Source organism: Desmodus rotundus, chromosome 4 (assembly GCF_022682495.2).
Source record: "Desmodus rotundus isolate HL8 chromosome 4, HLdesRot8A.1, whole genome shotgun sequence".
NCBI lineage: Eukaryota > Metazoa > Chordata > Mammalia > Chiroptera > Phyllostomidae > Desmodus > Desmodus rotundus.
The window spans coordinates 36837077-36855081 of record NC_071390.1 but is presented as its reverse complement, the minus strand read 5'-3'; the positions used below and the strand labels follow the sequence as shown (position 1 = coordinate 36855081).

Genomic DNA, 18005 nt, shown 5'->3' with positions numbered 1-18005 from the left:
GCTGAATCCTAAGGACCAATTCTTTATGTATATAATTCTAATTCCAGTGAAAATGTACTGTACTGCAGTGAATCATCTGTTATGTAATGTGATTTCAGTTTCATGGGGATTTCTTTTTTGTTAACATTAACCTTTCACTGCACAAATAAGTATTCCATAATGTTTGAGATTTACTTTATAAAAAGTGCATTTACAGAAAATTCTGATTTGGGGAAAAAAAACAACCTACCTAAGTAAACATTTTGCTTTAAATATATTTAAGGCAAACACATAAGTTGTATTTCAAACACATTAATAGAATTCGCTTGACTCTTTCTTAGTTTGAATTAGTTTTGTTCTAGTTCAGGATCTCTGACCTTCTTGGAAGATTTAAAATTGCTCATAAAAGCATTAAGACCTTTGATTAGAAATTTAAAATTGTGCCTTGAACTTTATGCCCATGTTGAAGATGCTGCTCTGAGATGAAACTGGACTGTATTTCCGATAGTCTCGGGTCAGCCTACACCAGCTTCCTTTTCGGGTTTTCGTTTGTACTCAAGAGCTGCAGCTTTAAAATAGTCAAGTGAATTCAAGGTATTGTTTTAAACCCTGTGGGGCCAAATGGTTTGAATTTACATGGTATCTATTTAAAACCATCAATTTCTGGGTTTTTCTCAGGCAGACTGTAGTGAAGCGAACTCTGTGGTTATTAATGTCTTCTGGGCCCCCTCCCCTGTTCTGCCTCCTTCTCCTTGTTCATCTTAACTCTCGTCCCATGATTTTCTCTCTTTATTGCTGGATTCTTTGTTCCAAGGAAGAAGCACATTTTCTGTCTCTAGTGTTCTGCTCAGAAACTTCATGCCCTGCTTCTGCATTGCATGTCACCTGAGAGATGGCAGAACGCAGCAGACAGCAAAGCTGTTCGCTTCAGCTCTGTCTTTGGGGGAAGATGAAAACAATTCTTGGCAAACAGAGCTCAGGATGGCTTGATGTTTTCCAAATGTGTTAGTAGAACCCAAGGACCTTACTTCAGTTCTGGTTATGACATCTTTACTGTCAAGTTTTCCTTGGGGTATAGCTTCTGAGAGCTTTACCTCTTAAAATTGAGAGCTTTTATGGATTTTATTAATCAGATATTGATAGTACTAGACCATCCGTCTAAATATGAATATTTTCTGGTAAGCCAATGAGAACCTTCTCTTAGAATAGTATTCTGTGATAAGTGCTGCTTGGTGGGGAAGAGATTTTTCAGTTTTAGATTGCATCCTTTATTGTGTCAATTTCCCTCAGGACAGAAGCCTAATGCTAAAAAAAGGAGACAAGGTTCTTTCAAATAAAAATAGTACCAATAGAAAACATATTGGGAGAAAATGTAGCTACTCCAAGAAAAGCTTTATGCAAATGATTTAAAGGTTATAAGACTAAAGTTCATTTTTCTAAAACCAGTAGCTACCATTTAAGCGTAGTGTTAATAAATTACCTTAGGGTAAGGATGATACCGTAACCATAGGTTTTACCTACCATTAGCATATCATCTGCGGATGGACAGCACATAGAAAATGTTCATAGAATAAAAATGTTAGTTGAAGATGTACACATTTTGCTATTTGTTCCCTCGTACGTCAATATTTTCCCCATTTGGATCTTCTGTGTCTGAAATGCCAGGAATTCTTCTCTGTCCATTCTTCTTAGTTCTTTTAATTACTGCTTGATCTTGCAGAACCTGAGTTTTAAAGAGCTAGCTAAAAATAGACTTGTCACTGTAAGCACCTCCTCACGTCTGCTTGTTTTCTGGGTCCCTGCAAGGTTGACCAGCTTTTTGTTTTGGAGTTGCATATCAAAAACAGTTGGAGAAAACATAGCATCTGTTTAGTCAACATTTCCAGTGTTAGAAGACGATGTTGGATTTTAAACCTCCTTTTTTTTAACCCAAATATGTGCTTTCAGAGCAGTGGAGATTGTCGAATGTGGGGAGAGGTAGGTATCGAGGTTGATCGGGTCCTGATGAGCTTCCTCTGTTGTCCCTTGCACCCTAGACGGGGTTTACAAAGAGACGCAGCATCCTCTGGGCCAGCCTGCTCGGCTCGTTATTTTCTGTGGTGAATCGTTTGACTTTCCAATGCCAAAGGTGAATGGGGCATTAGTGGGTCAAGAGTCCGAAGTCGACCCCTCTCAGGTTTGCCCAAATACCAGTGGGAGAACACAGGTTTGAGGTTCAGAGCAGTGTTTGGGTGCCAGTTTCTGCGGAGTTGCCTTGGTCCACTAACCTGTTCTGTGACATAAAATAGGGCGATGTGCCTGCCTAACACATGGTACACAGTGTCTGCCCAAAGAAACGGACAAACTAGGGGGCAGTGTCATCTTAAACCTAATAAAACTGGATGTGCTTTATTGGTTTTAATAGGTTTTATTTCATCTCTCCTTGGTTCTGAAAGTATTAGGCTCTGTGGGTATTGTTTCTTTTAGTCCCTACTGTGGATCGGCAAAACTCCCCAGTTGAAACTGTTGGAAACTGTGCATCCTTATTAATGAGAACCCCACCCGTTGTGTGCCCACTGGATTTTTGTTACTCCTTTTTGGTTTCAAAGGTTGGAGTAAATTATTTTTTTGAATATTCTCTTCCAGTGGCACCATAACCTTTTAAGTACGTAAGTAAGAGGCTTTTCCCCTTGGTTTTTAGGGAAGATGGTAGGAGGTATGATGTATGATCTCATTATAGAAAGATAGTGAGTTGTCCTTACTTTTGCCAAAGCATGCTTACTAGCTCATTGGGAAATAGCATTCAGAATAATTAAGTATGTATGTTTTGTGATTGTAACATCTCTTCCTACTCTACACACATTACCATATTTTGCCATGTATAATGCTCACTTTTTTGCCCAAATTTTTGAGGGAAAAATAAGAATGCACATTATAAAGGGGAAGTGCTAATTCCGTATCTATATAAATGTTTTTAATTCTTTTATTTATGCTTATGTGTTAAAAGTATAACTCTAGAAAGCAACAATGATCTCTGTATACAAAATAACCTGGAATATGATCATTGATTTTGTTTCTAAATATAAATAAATAAGTAAATAAATAAATAAATAAATTGACTTTAAAAATTAAAAGATTTTTTTTTCTGATAGTGTGGGCCAAAAACATGGGTGCGCATTATACATGGCCAAGTCACTGTATATAAATCTGAGTAAACTAATTCATTTAATAAAAACTGACAGTACAAAATTTCTTTTATAATTTATTAATTTTTATGCCTATGGTTATATGTTAAAAAATAAGTTTCCTCCCTTACCTCATTTCCTAGCCTCCCAGTCTCTCTACAGAGTCAATCACATGTTTGTAAAAACTGAAATCCGCCTTAATCATGGTTTGATGCTCACGCGCATTTGCCCTTTCATTTCTCGGCCTTTGGCTACGATCAAGCACCTGTGTGTGTGCAGTGTAATTGTTGGCTGTAAGTTAAGCAACCAGTGAGAAACAGGTTACTAGGCACACATTGGAATGGATGAGCGTAAGTGAGAACAACTTTTGTGGTGATGTCTCTTGCTCAGTGAAACCAGCTTTTGAAGCCACTTTTTTAGTGCCTTGATTGCCACAGCTGTGTCTTTTTTGCCTTCCAGTTGCAGCATGAGAAAGCTGAGTTAGAACAGCACCTTGAACAGGAGCAGGAATTCCAGGTCAACAAACTGATGAAGAAAATTAAAAAACTGGAGAATGATACCATTTCTAAGCAGCTGACATTAGAGCAGGTAAGAATCTAAAGGTCTCTGCGCATGTTTTTTCTCATATCATCAACTGTCCTTTTAAGCTTTTAAGATGCTGTGAGGAATATAAGTGAAAACTCTTTCAGCTCTTTGTTGCTACAGTGGAGACTTCATTTCTGAAGTCAGCACTGAGGGTCTGCGTAGCACCTGCTCACTCTCTCACGTACTTTCTCTTTCTCTAACCGCAGTTAATAAACTTTCAGGAGATGTGTTGTGTCGTACTGATTTATAGACAGGAAATGTTAGGTTCCTTTTTGCAAAGGTGGAAGAATGTGTTTTTAACCACAGGATAGTTTGTGTGAAAGTTCCTGAGACAGTGTGGCGGTGGAACTAAAGCTTCTATTTCTAGGGTTCTTCAGAACAAACATTAGCATTTTTTTGTATTTATTAACAACCTGTTATGCAACCTGTCCTCTCCTAACTAGATTTGTGGATTCAGATATGGAGTCATAGACTTGGTTGCACACCCAGTGCAACTACTAACTAGTTGTATAACCTTGAATTAACATCATTAACTTCTTTGGGCCCAAGTTTTCTGTTTATAAACAGGGAAGGACAAACTAAAATCAGGAATGGTGAGCTTAAACATGCACAAAAGGTAGAAAGTAATAGTGCATAATCCCTTTGTCCATTGCCCTTGGCAGATATTAGTATTTGGTCACAGTCCTCGCCTGTGGGAGTCTGGACAGGTCCTTGGACTCCGACACACAGAAGTGTAGGCAGCTGTTACTGGTCCACCACGGTTGGTGCGCCAGACAGTTACCTGTTAATTCCTGGCTTAGATCTGCTCTTAATGCTTTTCCCCACTCTAGTGTCCTGAAATTTTACTTCCCTGAGATGAATACAAGGCTGACCATGGTGTACTATTATCTGGTTTCCATGTAAAATTCAGTATATTGGTTAACATCTTCCAGCTCTTAACAATTTGGATTCCTATTGCCATTTTGATGATTTGACTAACTCTTCCATGCTAAGTTGTCTGATTTATCCCAGCGTTGGGATCTTTCTGTGTATCTGTGCTGACAGGTTCTTCAATCACCCTTCCTCTCCAGCTTCGTCATTATGCCTGAGAATGAATGGTGATGGGAATGTGAGGTTTGAAAAGTCAGGGTTTGTTTGAAACTTAGCTGACTTTTTGTGTTATTCTTGTACCTATATGTTGAAGGGAGGGATGTTAGTAGGTTTTCCAAGACTATGAATAATGGCCTTAAATTTTTTTTTCTATCCCTTTCAGATAAAAGAAAAAAAAAGTTCCATTCCCAGGAATTGACTATTTTATACATATTCAGAGTAATGTATTTTTACCATTTATCTTTAGAATTAGTGTACAGTATCTAAATTTAGATTCTCCCTGCACAGTTTAAAAGCATTTTGTTCCAAATGTCACCTGTTTAATTCCCAGGATGGGCAATAGCCAGGTAGTTCTGTTCAAGTTAAGGCTTTGAAGAGTCCCTTTCGGGTACCTGATACAACAAGTACTTGTGAGTGGTACTTGTTAATAAAGACTTAACCAAGTGAAGTTCTTCCAGTAGTTGGTGTTGTGAGAACTTCACTTGGTCATGGCCTTCACAGTGATGGTGGTCAATAATGTAAACAGTTTTGCTCTTGTTCACAGGCTCCAAAGGAGGTCTTGGGAAATAGGGCTGTAAGCCCCAGCCTTTCGCTGTGACCACCAGGGGGAGGTAGTGGCCTAGCGTCAAAGAAACGCAGGCCCCTAAGAGACAGGGTGGCTCGCCTGTACCCTCTTACCGCTCTTTGGTGACCTCAATAACTGAACCCCTTTAAAATGAGGTTCAAAGTGTACGTTCTTTCTGAGTTAATGACTTAGTGCGTATTTCAGACTTCAACAGTAAAGAAATGGATTTCCACCATGGAATACATGCTTTGCTAAGCCCTGTTGAAGAAATAAACTCAGATCCGGGATATTAAGTCCCTATTTTAATTAAGGTGGAGAAATTTCACATCATCGTAAAACGTTTTCCCCTGTGCTTTGGACAGGTTGAGGATGAGTAAATGTTGGGGAATTGACTCCTTTTTTTGTTTCACTATAAGTAATTTTAGTCATTGTTTAAGGGAAATGTTTATTTTTTTTTCCTCCAGTGGAAGGAAATCTCTGTTCTGTATCCGTGGATGTTCTCTGACTTTCTCTGTGGTCATCTCTTGGAATTGTCATCTGTATTATATTATATACTGTATGTCATTCTCTATATTATATAATGTATTCTATACTACAGATTATTATCAGAAGAGTAAAGGCATGCACTACACTATGCTTTATAATAATGTATGTGTAGTACATGCCTTTGCTTTTCTGACAAAATTATAAGCTATTTGCAGGCAATTTTTCGATGTGTCTCATGCCCCACCACTGCTTTGTTGGAAGAAGTGTCGATTTGGACAGGTGACTGGAGAGTGGTCATTTGTCATTTGGAAGACGGTTCGGTGCACCGTTCCAGACCTGGGCACAGTACTTGTAAGGAACCAGATGTGAACCTGTTTCCTCTGCTTAATATCTTGGTTCACTTTTTTTTTTTTTTGCTAGCAGCTTTATTGAGATATAATTCACATACCATACAAATCACCCATTTAAAATGTATAATCCATTGGTTTTAGCATATTCAGAGTTGTATAACCATCACCTCAGTCAATTTTAGAACATTTTCATCACCTCATAAAAGAACCGTGTGCCCCTCAGCTGTTAACCCCCACCCATCTTAAGCAGGAACTACTCTATTTTCTGTGTCTACATATTTGCCCTTATGTAGATACTTTCCATAAATAGAATCATATAGTATGTGGTCTTTTGTGACTGGCTTTTTTCACTTAGCATAATGTTTTTATTCATGATGTAGCATGCGTCCATACTTCATTCTTTTCCTGGACAAATAATGTTCCACTGTATGGATATACCACATTTTGTTTATCCATTCATCATTTGATGGAGATTTGGGTGGTTTCAACCATTTGGTTATGATGAATGATTCTGCTGTGAACGTTTATATACAGATTTTTGTGTGGACATCTGTTTCCATTTTTCTTGGGTACATACCTAGGAATGGAATTGCTGGGTTACATGGTACCTCTGTGTTTACCTTCTGCAGAGGTTGCCACGCTGTTTTCCAGAGTGGCTGCGCTATACTGATTATAGCTATGCCGGTGAATGTCAAGTTGTATCTCCTTGTGGTTTTACAGTTCGCTGATCGCTAATGATGTTGAGCATCTTTTTAGGTGCTGATTAGCCATTTGTATATCGTCTTTGGAAAAATATCTGTTCAAGGTCTTTCTATTATTGTGTTGCAGGAGTTCCTTATATATTCTAGATACAAGTGCCTTATCAAATATATCATTCACAAATATGTACTTTGATTTTTTTTTTTTTACTTTCTTGGTAATGTGCTTCGAAGCATAGAAATTTTTAATTTTGGTGAAGTCTGGTTTATCTCTTCTTTTTTTGCTTTGGTTTTTGCTGTCCTTAGACTTCATTGCCAAATCCAAGGTCATGAAGATTTATGCCTGTGTTTTCTCAGACTTTTATACTTTTGACTTCTACATTTAGGTCTTTGATCCATTTTGAGTTAACTTTTGGGTACGGTGTGAGATAGGGGCCCAAATTCATTCTTTCGTCTGTGGCTGTCCTGCTGTCCCAGTCCGTTCACGTTTGAGCCTCAGTCTCCTTACTGATGAAATGGCAGTGTTAGCAAACTGAGTTAGATATGGTGAATGGGGGAGAGCGTAAGGTGGCTCACATAAGGCCTGCTTTGTAAGCACTCACCATGAGGTGGTTGCTGCTAATAATTTTAAAATAATCCATCTTTTGAACCTAAGGGGTTGGACCTGCAGAAGGGATATGGAAAGGTCTTGTACCAGGGGCTTGTGTTGGCCATAATATGTTTGTTTAAAGGCGTAGCTTGGATTATACTGGTTTGTAAGTAGGCCCCTGCCCATTATCTGTAAAGGAGACCTTAACAGTGGTTGAGACTTAACCATGTTTGTCCTGGCCTTTTTTTCAAAGTAAGCCCCAATCAGCTCACAGGCCAGAAGGCCCTCGTTGTTAAGTTTCTCTCCCCAAAAGTCAGGCCTTCACATGCACACTTAATCAGTCAGACAGCATTTATTCTTCCCTCGTACCCAGAACCTGGGATCCTTTCGTTCTTCAAAGAGGGAATGTTACCAGCTTGATCGTCATCCAGGTCTCTGTGCTGTTAATGGTGCTGTCTGTCCTTGCTGGTGTTCTGCAATATATGAATTCGTAGGGTTTCCGAGCTGGAAGACTGTGTGGGGGAAGACTGCCTTTGTCCCCGGACTCTAGTGGAGACATGAGCCAGTGGGGAAATCACAAGGAAGTCCAGAGTCAGGGGCATCGGATCTCCAACCAGGATTTGGGACAACAGCCTCCTGCTCACCTTTTCTGTCTGCCCAGAACCTGCTGTAGAGGAGGGCGTGGCGCGGCTTGCTGCTTGGTGACAGAGCAAGTTGGCTTGTGAGTGGCCTAACCTGCCTATACTGCTTTTTCAGAAATGGAAGCCCAGACAGAAAACAAGAGGCTTTCCTCAAGTTACATAGCTAAGGAGTGTTTTCATGTGTGTGTGTTTTTTAATTAATTTGAGAGAGGAAGAGAGTGGGGGAGGGGAGAGAGAGAAAAAGAGAGATTTGTTGTTCCACTTACTTATGATTCATTGGTTGATTCTTATATGTGCCCTGACTAGGGAATTGAACCCGGAACCTTGGCGTATCGGGACCATGCTCTAACCAACTGAGCCACCCAGCCAGGGAGGAGTTCTTAATCACTTATTTTAGTTACCCTAAAATTTTGGCATTTATTTAGCATCCTAAATGTTTAACTCCAAAAGACAATTTAAAAAATCATGTTCAGAATGATGTAAAATTACAAGGTCTTTGCAGCACTAATAGTATTGGCCTAATAAACTGGGTTAGTGTAGTCACCATGACTTTACTGCTGTTAGGGGCTCCTCACAAACACTGGTGGCCCTTAGCTGAAGGCTTTTGTTCAAACATGTCTTCACTGTTAGCCTCTCATTTGCTATTCACATCATCTTAGGTAAGAACATTTAGAAATTGGAATATTCTCTGTGTCAAGAAATCTTGATCTGAATGATTTCTGCCAACTACGAAGGATTTTTTTTCTTTTCTGGAGAAGGGTAACTAGCATTAAAAGGCACATACTGGTTTATTTATTAAGTGACTTTCAGCTCAGCAGATACGAGGGCCCTCTGTGTACTTGGCTTAGAAAATTGTCTTATGGGAAAGAAGAAAACAGCAGCCGTAAACAGGTGGACTGCGTGCCTAACTGTGCATTAGGTGGTACAGGAGAAAAATACTGGGATAAATTAGTGGAGCATTAGTCATGTCATGTAATTCAGCTGACACGTGATGAACAGGATCGCCTACCATGTGTGAGACACTTTACTCTTTCCCTGCAGTGGGTCCTGTGTCGTTTTCTCAGTCATTCCTGAAATTTGGTTTATGTTTGCCTGTCCAAGATGCCCTTTCCTCCCAAACTATAGAGGACCACATCTACAGGTTGGATTTAGAATTGGAATGGAAATCTCACTCATTAGCATTCATTTGCACCAACAGTATTTTAGTCTGTTGTAGTTCAGGGATGCTCTTCTCTAGGTTCAAATTTTCCTTCCATCTGGATAAGCTGGGTGGTGTCAGGCAAGCAGTTTGATCTCTGCTGGGAAGCAGACAGAATATCTAACCTGTCGGTCTGTCGGGAGGGTTAATCCTCCATTGTGCCTCCTTCCCTCGCCGGGCACAGTGAAGTCCTTTCATCCCTCTGCTGCAGTTGTTCCAGTGCAGACTGCATAGCCAGAAGTCAGTTGAAATGTAACCCAGTGCACCGGTGTTTTTGTTACTGTATATATGACTGAGAAAGTTTTCATCAACCAACCTTACATGCTTTGCACTGATTTTCATTCAACCCTGTTTCATTTTTAGCCAAATATAGGTCACAACTGACTCAACTAATTTCACAATCCACTAATGGGTTGTGACCTGCAGTTTGAAACATGCTCTGATGTGCCCAGTGCTTTCCTGGCCTAGATCTCCATGGGTCTGTTTCCTCCACCTGGACCGCTTTCTCCTTCCCCATCTCCATCCTTGTTCGTCTTACCTACGTGCCCTCCCAGTCACTTAGGGTATCTGTGCTATGAAGTGTTTCCAAACCTTCAGTCCTTCTCTTGTAACGCTTGGCACACAAATAGTAATTAGCAAACAGTTAAATTGTTTCTTCCCTATAAATTCCCTGTAAGGTAAAGTCCCTGGTGAGTCACATCTAATCAGCTCTCCAAAAATTGTAGCTGTTGCCATTAATAATGAATGTTTCCTCCTAATGTCTATGGTAAATGACATTATATTATTCCATATGGTATGTGACATATTATATAAATGTCCAGGAAAATGTGCGTGCATATTATCTGAGTCTCAAATAATGTTGAGGCTCACCTTCCTTCACCTGGTTACCTGTCTAATTTATGAATCTCTGTGCTCATATGTCATCTGTGACCCTAGCGCTTTGACGTCCTTTTCGTCCATGCTGCAGTCAGTGCACTTGGAGGGCACACATCCTGCGTGAATTCAACACACCTTTGCTATGTGCCCGGCACTTGCCACACACTCCGCTAAGAAAGGCCCTTGGCCTTATGGAGCCCTGTCTCAGGAGGCCAGTGACCCTAGGGACAGTGATGAGAGATGCTCTGTGCAGTGGTGTGGTAGAGAGGAGCAGCATTACTATTTTAGAAAAAAAGAACAAAATTTCATTTCATTTTCTAAAATGAAACAAGGAAACAGAGTATATTTTAAGTTGTAGGAGGAAGACAGGGACGTTTTAGGTTTCTGGTGCTTAGAACAGTGGTTCTTAGTGAAGGCTGCAAGATGTCTGGAAGTTAATTCATTCCGAGTACAAACGAAACTGACAGCGCTGCCAGTCTACGCACAGTGCCGACGCTATTTGAGTAGCCAGAACGACTAACTCACGTGAGTTACGCAGGCAACCACCCTCTGTGTCCTCCTGACTGAGACAGCTGTGAATAGAGTGGCTAGGGGCTCATTTCAGGTTTGCGTCCTTGGTTGGGTTTTTGGTTTTGTTTTTTTGAGGTGGAACCAAATATTTCTTAAATTCATGGGCAGTGTGACCATACTGGGTTTCTAAGTATTTCATTCACGCGCACAGCTGCCCTTGCAGCCCCTGGCAGTGGGAGGGCTCCGCCGCATCGCTCTGGGCAGCGCCTGCTGGGTCTGTGTGCCATTTTGTTTCCCCAAAGAGCATCCGTGTTCCTTGAGGGTTCACTTGCATTAAGGAGCCGAAATTTAGTGACCACTGTGCATACTTTGCAATTTGATTTTAAATACCTCCACTGATAGAAGTCTAGGGATCTGTATTATTAAACATTTGCATTATAAAATTAATCCATGGCTTTTTTAAGAAAACTGGAAAACATATAAATACAAAAATGATAAAACATGAGCTAGACTACAGCTTCCCCAAACAACTATTTATATTTTTTTCATTTCCCTCTCCTCCTCCTCCTCCTTTCGTTTAACAATGGTGTATATAACTTGCTGCCTTGCTTCTTTTTGGGGGGCAGTAAAAAGTGATAACCTGTGTGTGCACATTCAGATGAGCTGCACTGGGGTACAGCCGGACATGATCATAGTAAACCCTGAAGTCCACTTTGTGGGAATTTGTAGCCAAATCCTTGAGGATGTCGGGGCTATTTGAGAAGCTTGGGTGTAAGCATTCTACTTGTTGTTTATTTGGAAGGGGGAAAGCCTCAGACCATAGGTGAGAAGTGAGTGGGATTTGGTGCCTTGGAAGTAGGCAAACTAAGGGCAATATGCAGTACTCGGAAGAAGCTTCGGCAGGCTCTCTTTTCTGTAGATTTATTTTGTGATCAAGGAGCTGTCAGCACGTCTTGACGCCAACCAAGAGGTCCCAACTGTAGACCTATGAAAGTGACACAGCTCTGCCAGAGACACAGATAAGTGTCTGTATAGCAGCGGTGTCAAACTCATTTTTACCAGGGCCACATCAGCCTTGCAGTTGCCTTCAAAGGGCTGAATGTAATTTTAGGACTGTGTAAGTTAACTACTCCTTAACTAGGGGCAAGGAGCTCAGCGCTGCTGCGGGGTAGAAACAAGAAACAGTGCTGTGCCGGGCGGATAAAATAAGGTGGAGGGCTGGATTTGGCCCTCAGGCCTTGTGTTTGCCCCCCTGTGCTCTACAGGATGTAACAACAACCCGCCCCCACCCCCCACCCTGCCCCGCAGAATTCCTTCCCTACACCCTGTTTCAAAGAAGTACAGAAACTCACTGTGTTCCATCTTGTCCGACTCTATTTGGAAATATCCAATGCCGCTTGCCACATGGATCCGTTTGTACAGTGTTACACAATGGCAGGGAAAATATTCAAAATGCGTTTCATGTGTAGAGAGGAACCTCATCACGATCCGGCAGCGTGCGTTGCTGGTCATGCACTGAGGGTGGAGACTGCCTGCTAAACCGAAGGGCATTGGTGTGCTGCATCTGGGGCACCGAAGGCCAGAGATGCTACACTGAGACGTCTAGTTGCTTCCGATTTTTGAAATGTATGAAGTCTTTCTTTAGGACCAAAACAAGAATTCGCTTGATGGTTTAGAAGAGGCAGTCTCCCTTTGCTGAGCCACAGCCAATAAATGAATGGCCCAGTAAATCTAACAGCTCTGTGTAAGGCAGTGGGATGGGTGTGGTAATGACTAGAAAGAAGTGACTTCTTTTATCCAAGCGTTTCCATTTTGGATAAAGCACATCAAAGAAAGTTTCCCTAATGTTATTTTGTTGAGGAACTTTATTTTAGATCATGGACAGATGGTAGCCACTGATGTAATAGTGCATTTGCAACGTACACTATGAGAGGACTTCCTTCCCAAGGGCGTTTCCACTGCACTCCTGAGGTAGCCAGAAGAATGTCCACCCAGGACATTGAAACCTGCTTTCCATCCATGGCAATTAGTTGGTACAAGAGTCCCCTAGCATTATAAACCTAGTGCACAAGTTTGTTTAATATTGTGCTGATATCCATGTGATGGAAATTTAAGTCTAGAAACTATGGAAGTCTGAGTAATTATATGTGTGTCTTTCATAAAGACCTTCATTTCTCAGCATCACTGAACAGATGCAACATTTACTGAGCTTGTAAATTATGAAATACACAGCACCGTTTTCCACATGTGAAAGTTAATGGGATATTAATGCTGTCCTGAAGTTATATCCATTTCAAAAAACTAATTTTTACAGGAACACAATTTTTGAGAAGAAAAAGTTGTAAGCTTTCATAAAGAAGGTTAACTCTGGGCAATCTGGAAAATTCTCAAGTCTTCCAGTTAGCTAAGTCTTCACTACCGTTTGTCCTTTGAGAGCTTATTGGCTCATTCTGTATTTTATAGATGTAAATTAACACCCTAAATGAAGGGGTATACAAATTATATAAGGAAATAGTCATTTTTTAGGATTAGATTTTTTTGTTAAAATAATGCATTTCATTAAATTGGGTGGGGGTTGGAAAAGGTAGGAAGGTAAATTATCACCAGTATTACTTTCGTCCAAGGGACAGCTCTGTTTATCTTGCTGTATATGTAATGCGTCATGATTTTTGCATGTTTATTTTTCTCTGTCAGTGTATTTCCAAGGTACATAGATAAATCTCGTTTCTACACATGAACGTGGCCATCCTCCCTTTCCTTCTCTCTAACTCTCCCCTGGCAAGCTTCCTTTGGCTCCTTCTGTGCTCAGCATTGCACAAGCTGTGGGGATGACCTAGAACTTGTTTTTAATTCTGAAACCAGCCTCAGCTTGATTAATCAGATAGGTACTTCGGGGGCTCCGTGCTGTAGGAACACCTGTCGTAGCTCATCTGTAACACAAACTGGCTGCTTGATTTCTTCAAAAAATGGTTTTTTTCCAGAAGGTAAGGGTCAGATGTCTTCCAGCCTAGGAGAATTGCCAGGGCTGAGTGAAAGTCCACTGATTGCCTGAACAGGCGCCAACTGAGGCAGTGTTTAAGTTCTACTCGTCTCTGCCGCTTTGCTGCAGAGCTTGCAGCAGGGACCGTTGTACGTTGTTCTCCGCTCTTCATGTCAGTACACAAGGTATGTTTTAATAGTTCCCTCATGAGTCCCATTAGTCACTTCTTTACATGTGCTGCAGGGCCTCGATTAACATCGGTTCTTTACAACATTCGTGAGATGCCGTAGGAACTTAACTCTTGGTTGTATCTATTAGTCTAGGGTAAAATTGGTTTTATTACACATTGTTTTGCATAAAGTCACAGAACCAATCAGCAACATTAGGTGAGGACTACCTGTATATGTAAAACCTTGATTAACTCAGATGTGTTGGCAAAGTAGGATAGAATGAGTTAAGATCTTTTATTGTCTCTACTAGAAACAAAACTGTCGTAACCCATTTGGGCTGCTATAACTTATATCAGAGACTGGTTTATAAAGAACAAATCTGTTTCTCACAGTTCTGGAGTCTTGTAGTCTGAGATCAGGGTGCCAGCTTGATGAAGTGCTGGCGAGGGCCATCTTCAAGGCTGCAGCAAGCTGCAGAGTCTCTCACGTCTCCTAGAAAGGGCACTAATCCCATGGTGGGGGCCCCACCCTCATGATGCCAACTCAACTACCTACCTTCCAGAGGCCCCAGCTCCAAACCATCACACTGGGGATTAAGGCTTCAACGTGTTAATTTTTTATGGGGTGGGGGTGGGGTGCACAAACATTTAGTCCATTGCAAAAACTGTCAGTTTTTCTGACTTTGTTTTAATCATTTTCTGATTATTGTGCTTTTTATTTTCCCAGATGATTCTGATATACCTCCACAGTCACCACTTTGAACATCTATGGTATTAACATAATAAATTGATAGAAAATTGGGCTGAGCCGTTAATGGCCTTCAGATACTACTACCTAACCTGGGAGGTTTGGGGGATTGTTGTGTTAACCCCCATCACCTACTTGTTTTCTTTGGGTTTGCCTCTTTCTGTTAAAAAAAAAATCTAGCCAACTCTAAGAGTTTGGTTAACATAGGACCTAGACAGTACTCTGCTATTTCTTTTTTTAAACATTAGTTACACTCTGTACACCATCAGCATTCTAAGTACTTTTTACTGTACATCATAATAGACTGTGTGTCTATGTTCAGTTTAGATGATAGCCCACCATGCGCTTTCCCCTCTCTCTGTTATCTTGGATTAGTTGTAATGGGCTGCCTTTTAGAAAACTTTTTTTTTCCTTCCAATTATAGTCAAAATACAATATTATATTAGTTTCAGGTGTATGACATTGTGCTTATGCAGTGATCACCCTGGTAAGTCCAGTCCCCATCTGACACCACACACAGTTACTACAGTACTATTGACTACATTCCCTGTGCTGTACTCTACATCCCGTGGTTTTTATAACTGGCACTTCGTGCTTCTTAATCCCTTCCCCTTCTTCACTCATCCCCCCAGACCCAGAATTTGTTTTTTAAGTCAGATATTTGGGGTTCGAAATACATTTTCTCATAGAAATGATGATTGTACGATAGTTAGACTAAAACTTTTCAACGTAGATTGAAAAGATCCACTAAAACCTTTCAGAAGTCTGTGGTTGAGTACAGTGGTGGGCTAACATTCTCATGTCTTTTTTGTCAGATGTTCCTTTCCCTCACCTCTGCCTCCACCCCAGCGTCATAGTTCCCTTTAAATGGGAAAATGCTACAGTGAGACAAGTCTGGTAGTGTTGGGAGCCATCTCTCAGCTGCTCACTATCTTCTGCTTTTTGGTGGCTGTTGGTATCTGCCCACTGAGAAGACACGGGTAGGAAGGGCTGTGAATTCAAATGAGTGTCATATTTATATACACTAGGTTTATCCATTAAAGAAGTTCTGTATTTATTTTGGGAACAAAATAAGAACTCTTGGTCTGATATTAATTAACCTGTGATGAGAAGGAGAGCTACTGAAGAGAAGTAAAGAATTTGGCAGCCCGTTGAACTTAGTTACAAAGCAGCCTTTCAAATGAATATGTTCTACAAATCGGCTATATCCATTGGTGCTTGCAGAATACGTAGTCAGAAGAGGCTCGGGTTAGCCTGAGAATCTGATGCTTGGCGATGGATGACGATGCCTACTGCATGAACACTGAATTAAAACGTGATCATATATTATTAGGAAGGAAATAGGAGATAGTAATACAGATAGAGACTAGCATAATGAAAGCAATGCATCATTGGGCTGATGTTCTGACTTAAGCATGAATTTCTGACTTACCCTGTAAATTTAACACATACTGCTAGATTTGAGGATTGTTCGAGATCGGGAAAGTAGAGCAGGCACTGAAAATCTCCTTCTGCCTGAATTGGCAGAACTGATGTGGACACTTTGGGTCTAAATGTGTAGGCTGTGGAATTAGTGAGCAGGGGGTGGAAGGGCAACTATGATAACGAATTTAAGGGGGAGTTAATCATAGTCATAAATAATACCATTTTCTTTAATTCGCTGCCCCTTAATGTCCATGAGAACTCACCAGCGGTGCTGAAAAGTGGAAAGTTTTGAAGTTGGAGAAACAAGACGGTAAACCCTGCTCTTCAGGCGCTAAACCGTGTGCGTTCCTCCAGCGCTGCCGGCCTGTGTAATGAGACACCCAAGTCGAAGCTGCTGAGCTGGGACCTTCCGTGTGGCCTGCCTTGTGGAAATAAATTGGGAGAGCAAATTGGTACAGCAAACCCAGGTGTCACTCCCAGGAAGCCTCGGTTTGCTGCAGTGGGCAGTCAATGGATAGCTGGCTCTAAAAGAAGCCGAGATTCGTGTTCATTTCCAACTCGTTTGTCCAGCTCTCATCTGTTCCCTTACACTCTCAGACTCATGAAGTTGCCCCCTACTCTGCTACTCCCAAGACTTGTCGGCAGATAGGCTCACAAACCATAGCATAGTTTACCCCAAATCCTACTTTTCCCTTAAGACACCCTGTACTTGTTGGAAGGACGGGACCCAGCTCTTTCGGACACCATAGTGTCTGCATTCCTCTCCTGGTGGTATCACTTCGCTGGAGTCAAGTCAGCTCTCAGGCCAGTCGGTGGTTTCTTGAACTCTAAAACGAGAGTGTGGGTTTAGATGATTTGTCTTGCTGCTGCTTCTAGCTCTGAAAATCAGTGCCTGAGCTAGTTCAGACTGAAGACGGCTGCCATCTTGAGAATGATAGAGAATGATAGAATGGGTAGCCCAGACAGGACAGCGGCCTCAGAAGTCAACCAGGCCAACCTCTCCTTTCACAGATGAGGAGGCTGAGGCTCACAGCAGGTGAGTACTTGCTAGAGCCACATGTCTAGTCAGTTATCCATAGGCAAAGACTGCTTGATCTTGCTTTTGATTTTCAGAGTTGTTAGTTAGCATTATGCATGATTATACTCTAAAATGAAAAGTAATTGGGCATAAGTTTCTCTGCTACAAGATAGATGATGCCTTGCTTGAGTTTTTTCTTGCCTACGATGTACCTGCTATAATGCTTTTAGTTAAACACAGGAACAGGGTCCATAACGGACAAATGCCTTAGAATTTTATTTGTTTAAAAAATGGCTGTGAATTATATTCCGAGCTTGGCCAAACATGTGGTCAGCACGGAGAATCACTAAGTTATGTAGGAGTCCTGCAAGACTTTCTAGGTTTTTTTCCTCATGGCTTCAGGTAGGAGCTGTTGAACATTCTGAGGAGCCAGCGTGCCATTAGCCCACCCCCAACCTCACAGCACAAAATGCTTCTTACTTCCTCTGAAATCACATTCCTTCCTCCCTCCTTCCCCATGCAAAGAAAATATCTTAAAGCTGTATTCTTCGTTGACTATGTGATCTGGGCTCATTTACTTGTTGAATGGTGTCTACTTTGGTTGCTTAAAAAGGTGCGTTTTACACACGGTGTTGGTCTCACTTCCCTGCATATACAGGGATCTGTGATCAGTGCGGAGCTTGCCTCTGTGACCTCCTAAGGGAATGGGAAATCTGCCACTTTGACATTTTTGCAGCTGTGTGATCAAAAATAATTTGTTGACTCAGGGATGGAAAAGGTGGATTGCTCTTGGTTGCAGGGACAGCATAGGGGCGGTAACATAGCCTTTCTCTCTTTTTAAAGAAAATCCCTGTTAAAATTCTGTAACATCTCAAACGTATAGACACATACCAAAACTGATAGAACACTTTCCCTCTCCCCGTCACTGTGCAATC

General features: G+C 41.2%; 1 protein-coding gene across 1 annotated transcript in view; it reads left to right on the top strand.

Annotated features, from left to right (window-relative positions):
- CCDC6 (coiled-coil domain containing 6) overlaps positions 1-18005 on the top strand; it is a 106738-nt gene that overhangs the window by 64575 nt on the left and 24158 nt on the right. Inside the window, exon 3 of the mRNA XM_024561390.4 lies at positions 3603-3731. Coding sequence (XP_024417158.2) covers positions 3603-3731 — 129 coding nt within the window. The remainder of the gene's footprint in view (positions 1-3602; positions 3732-18005) is intronic.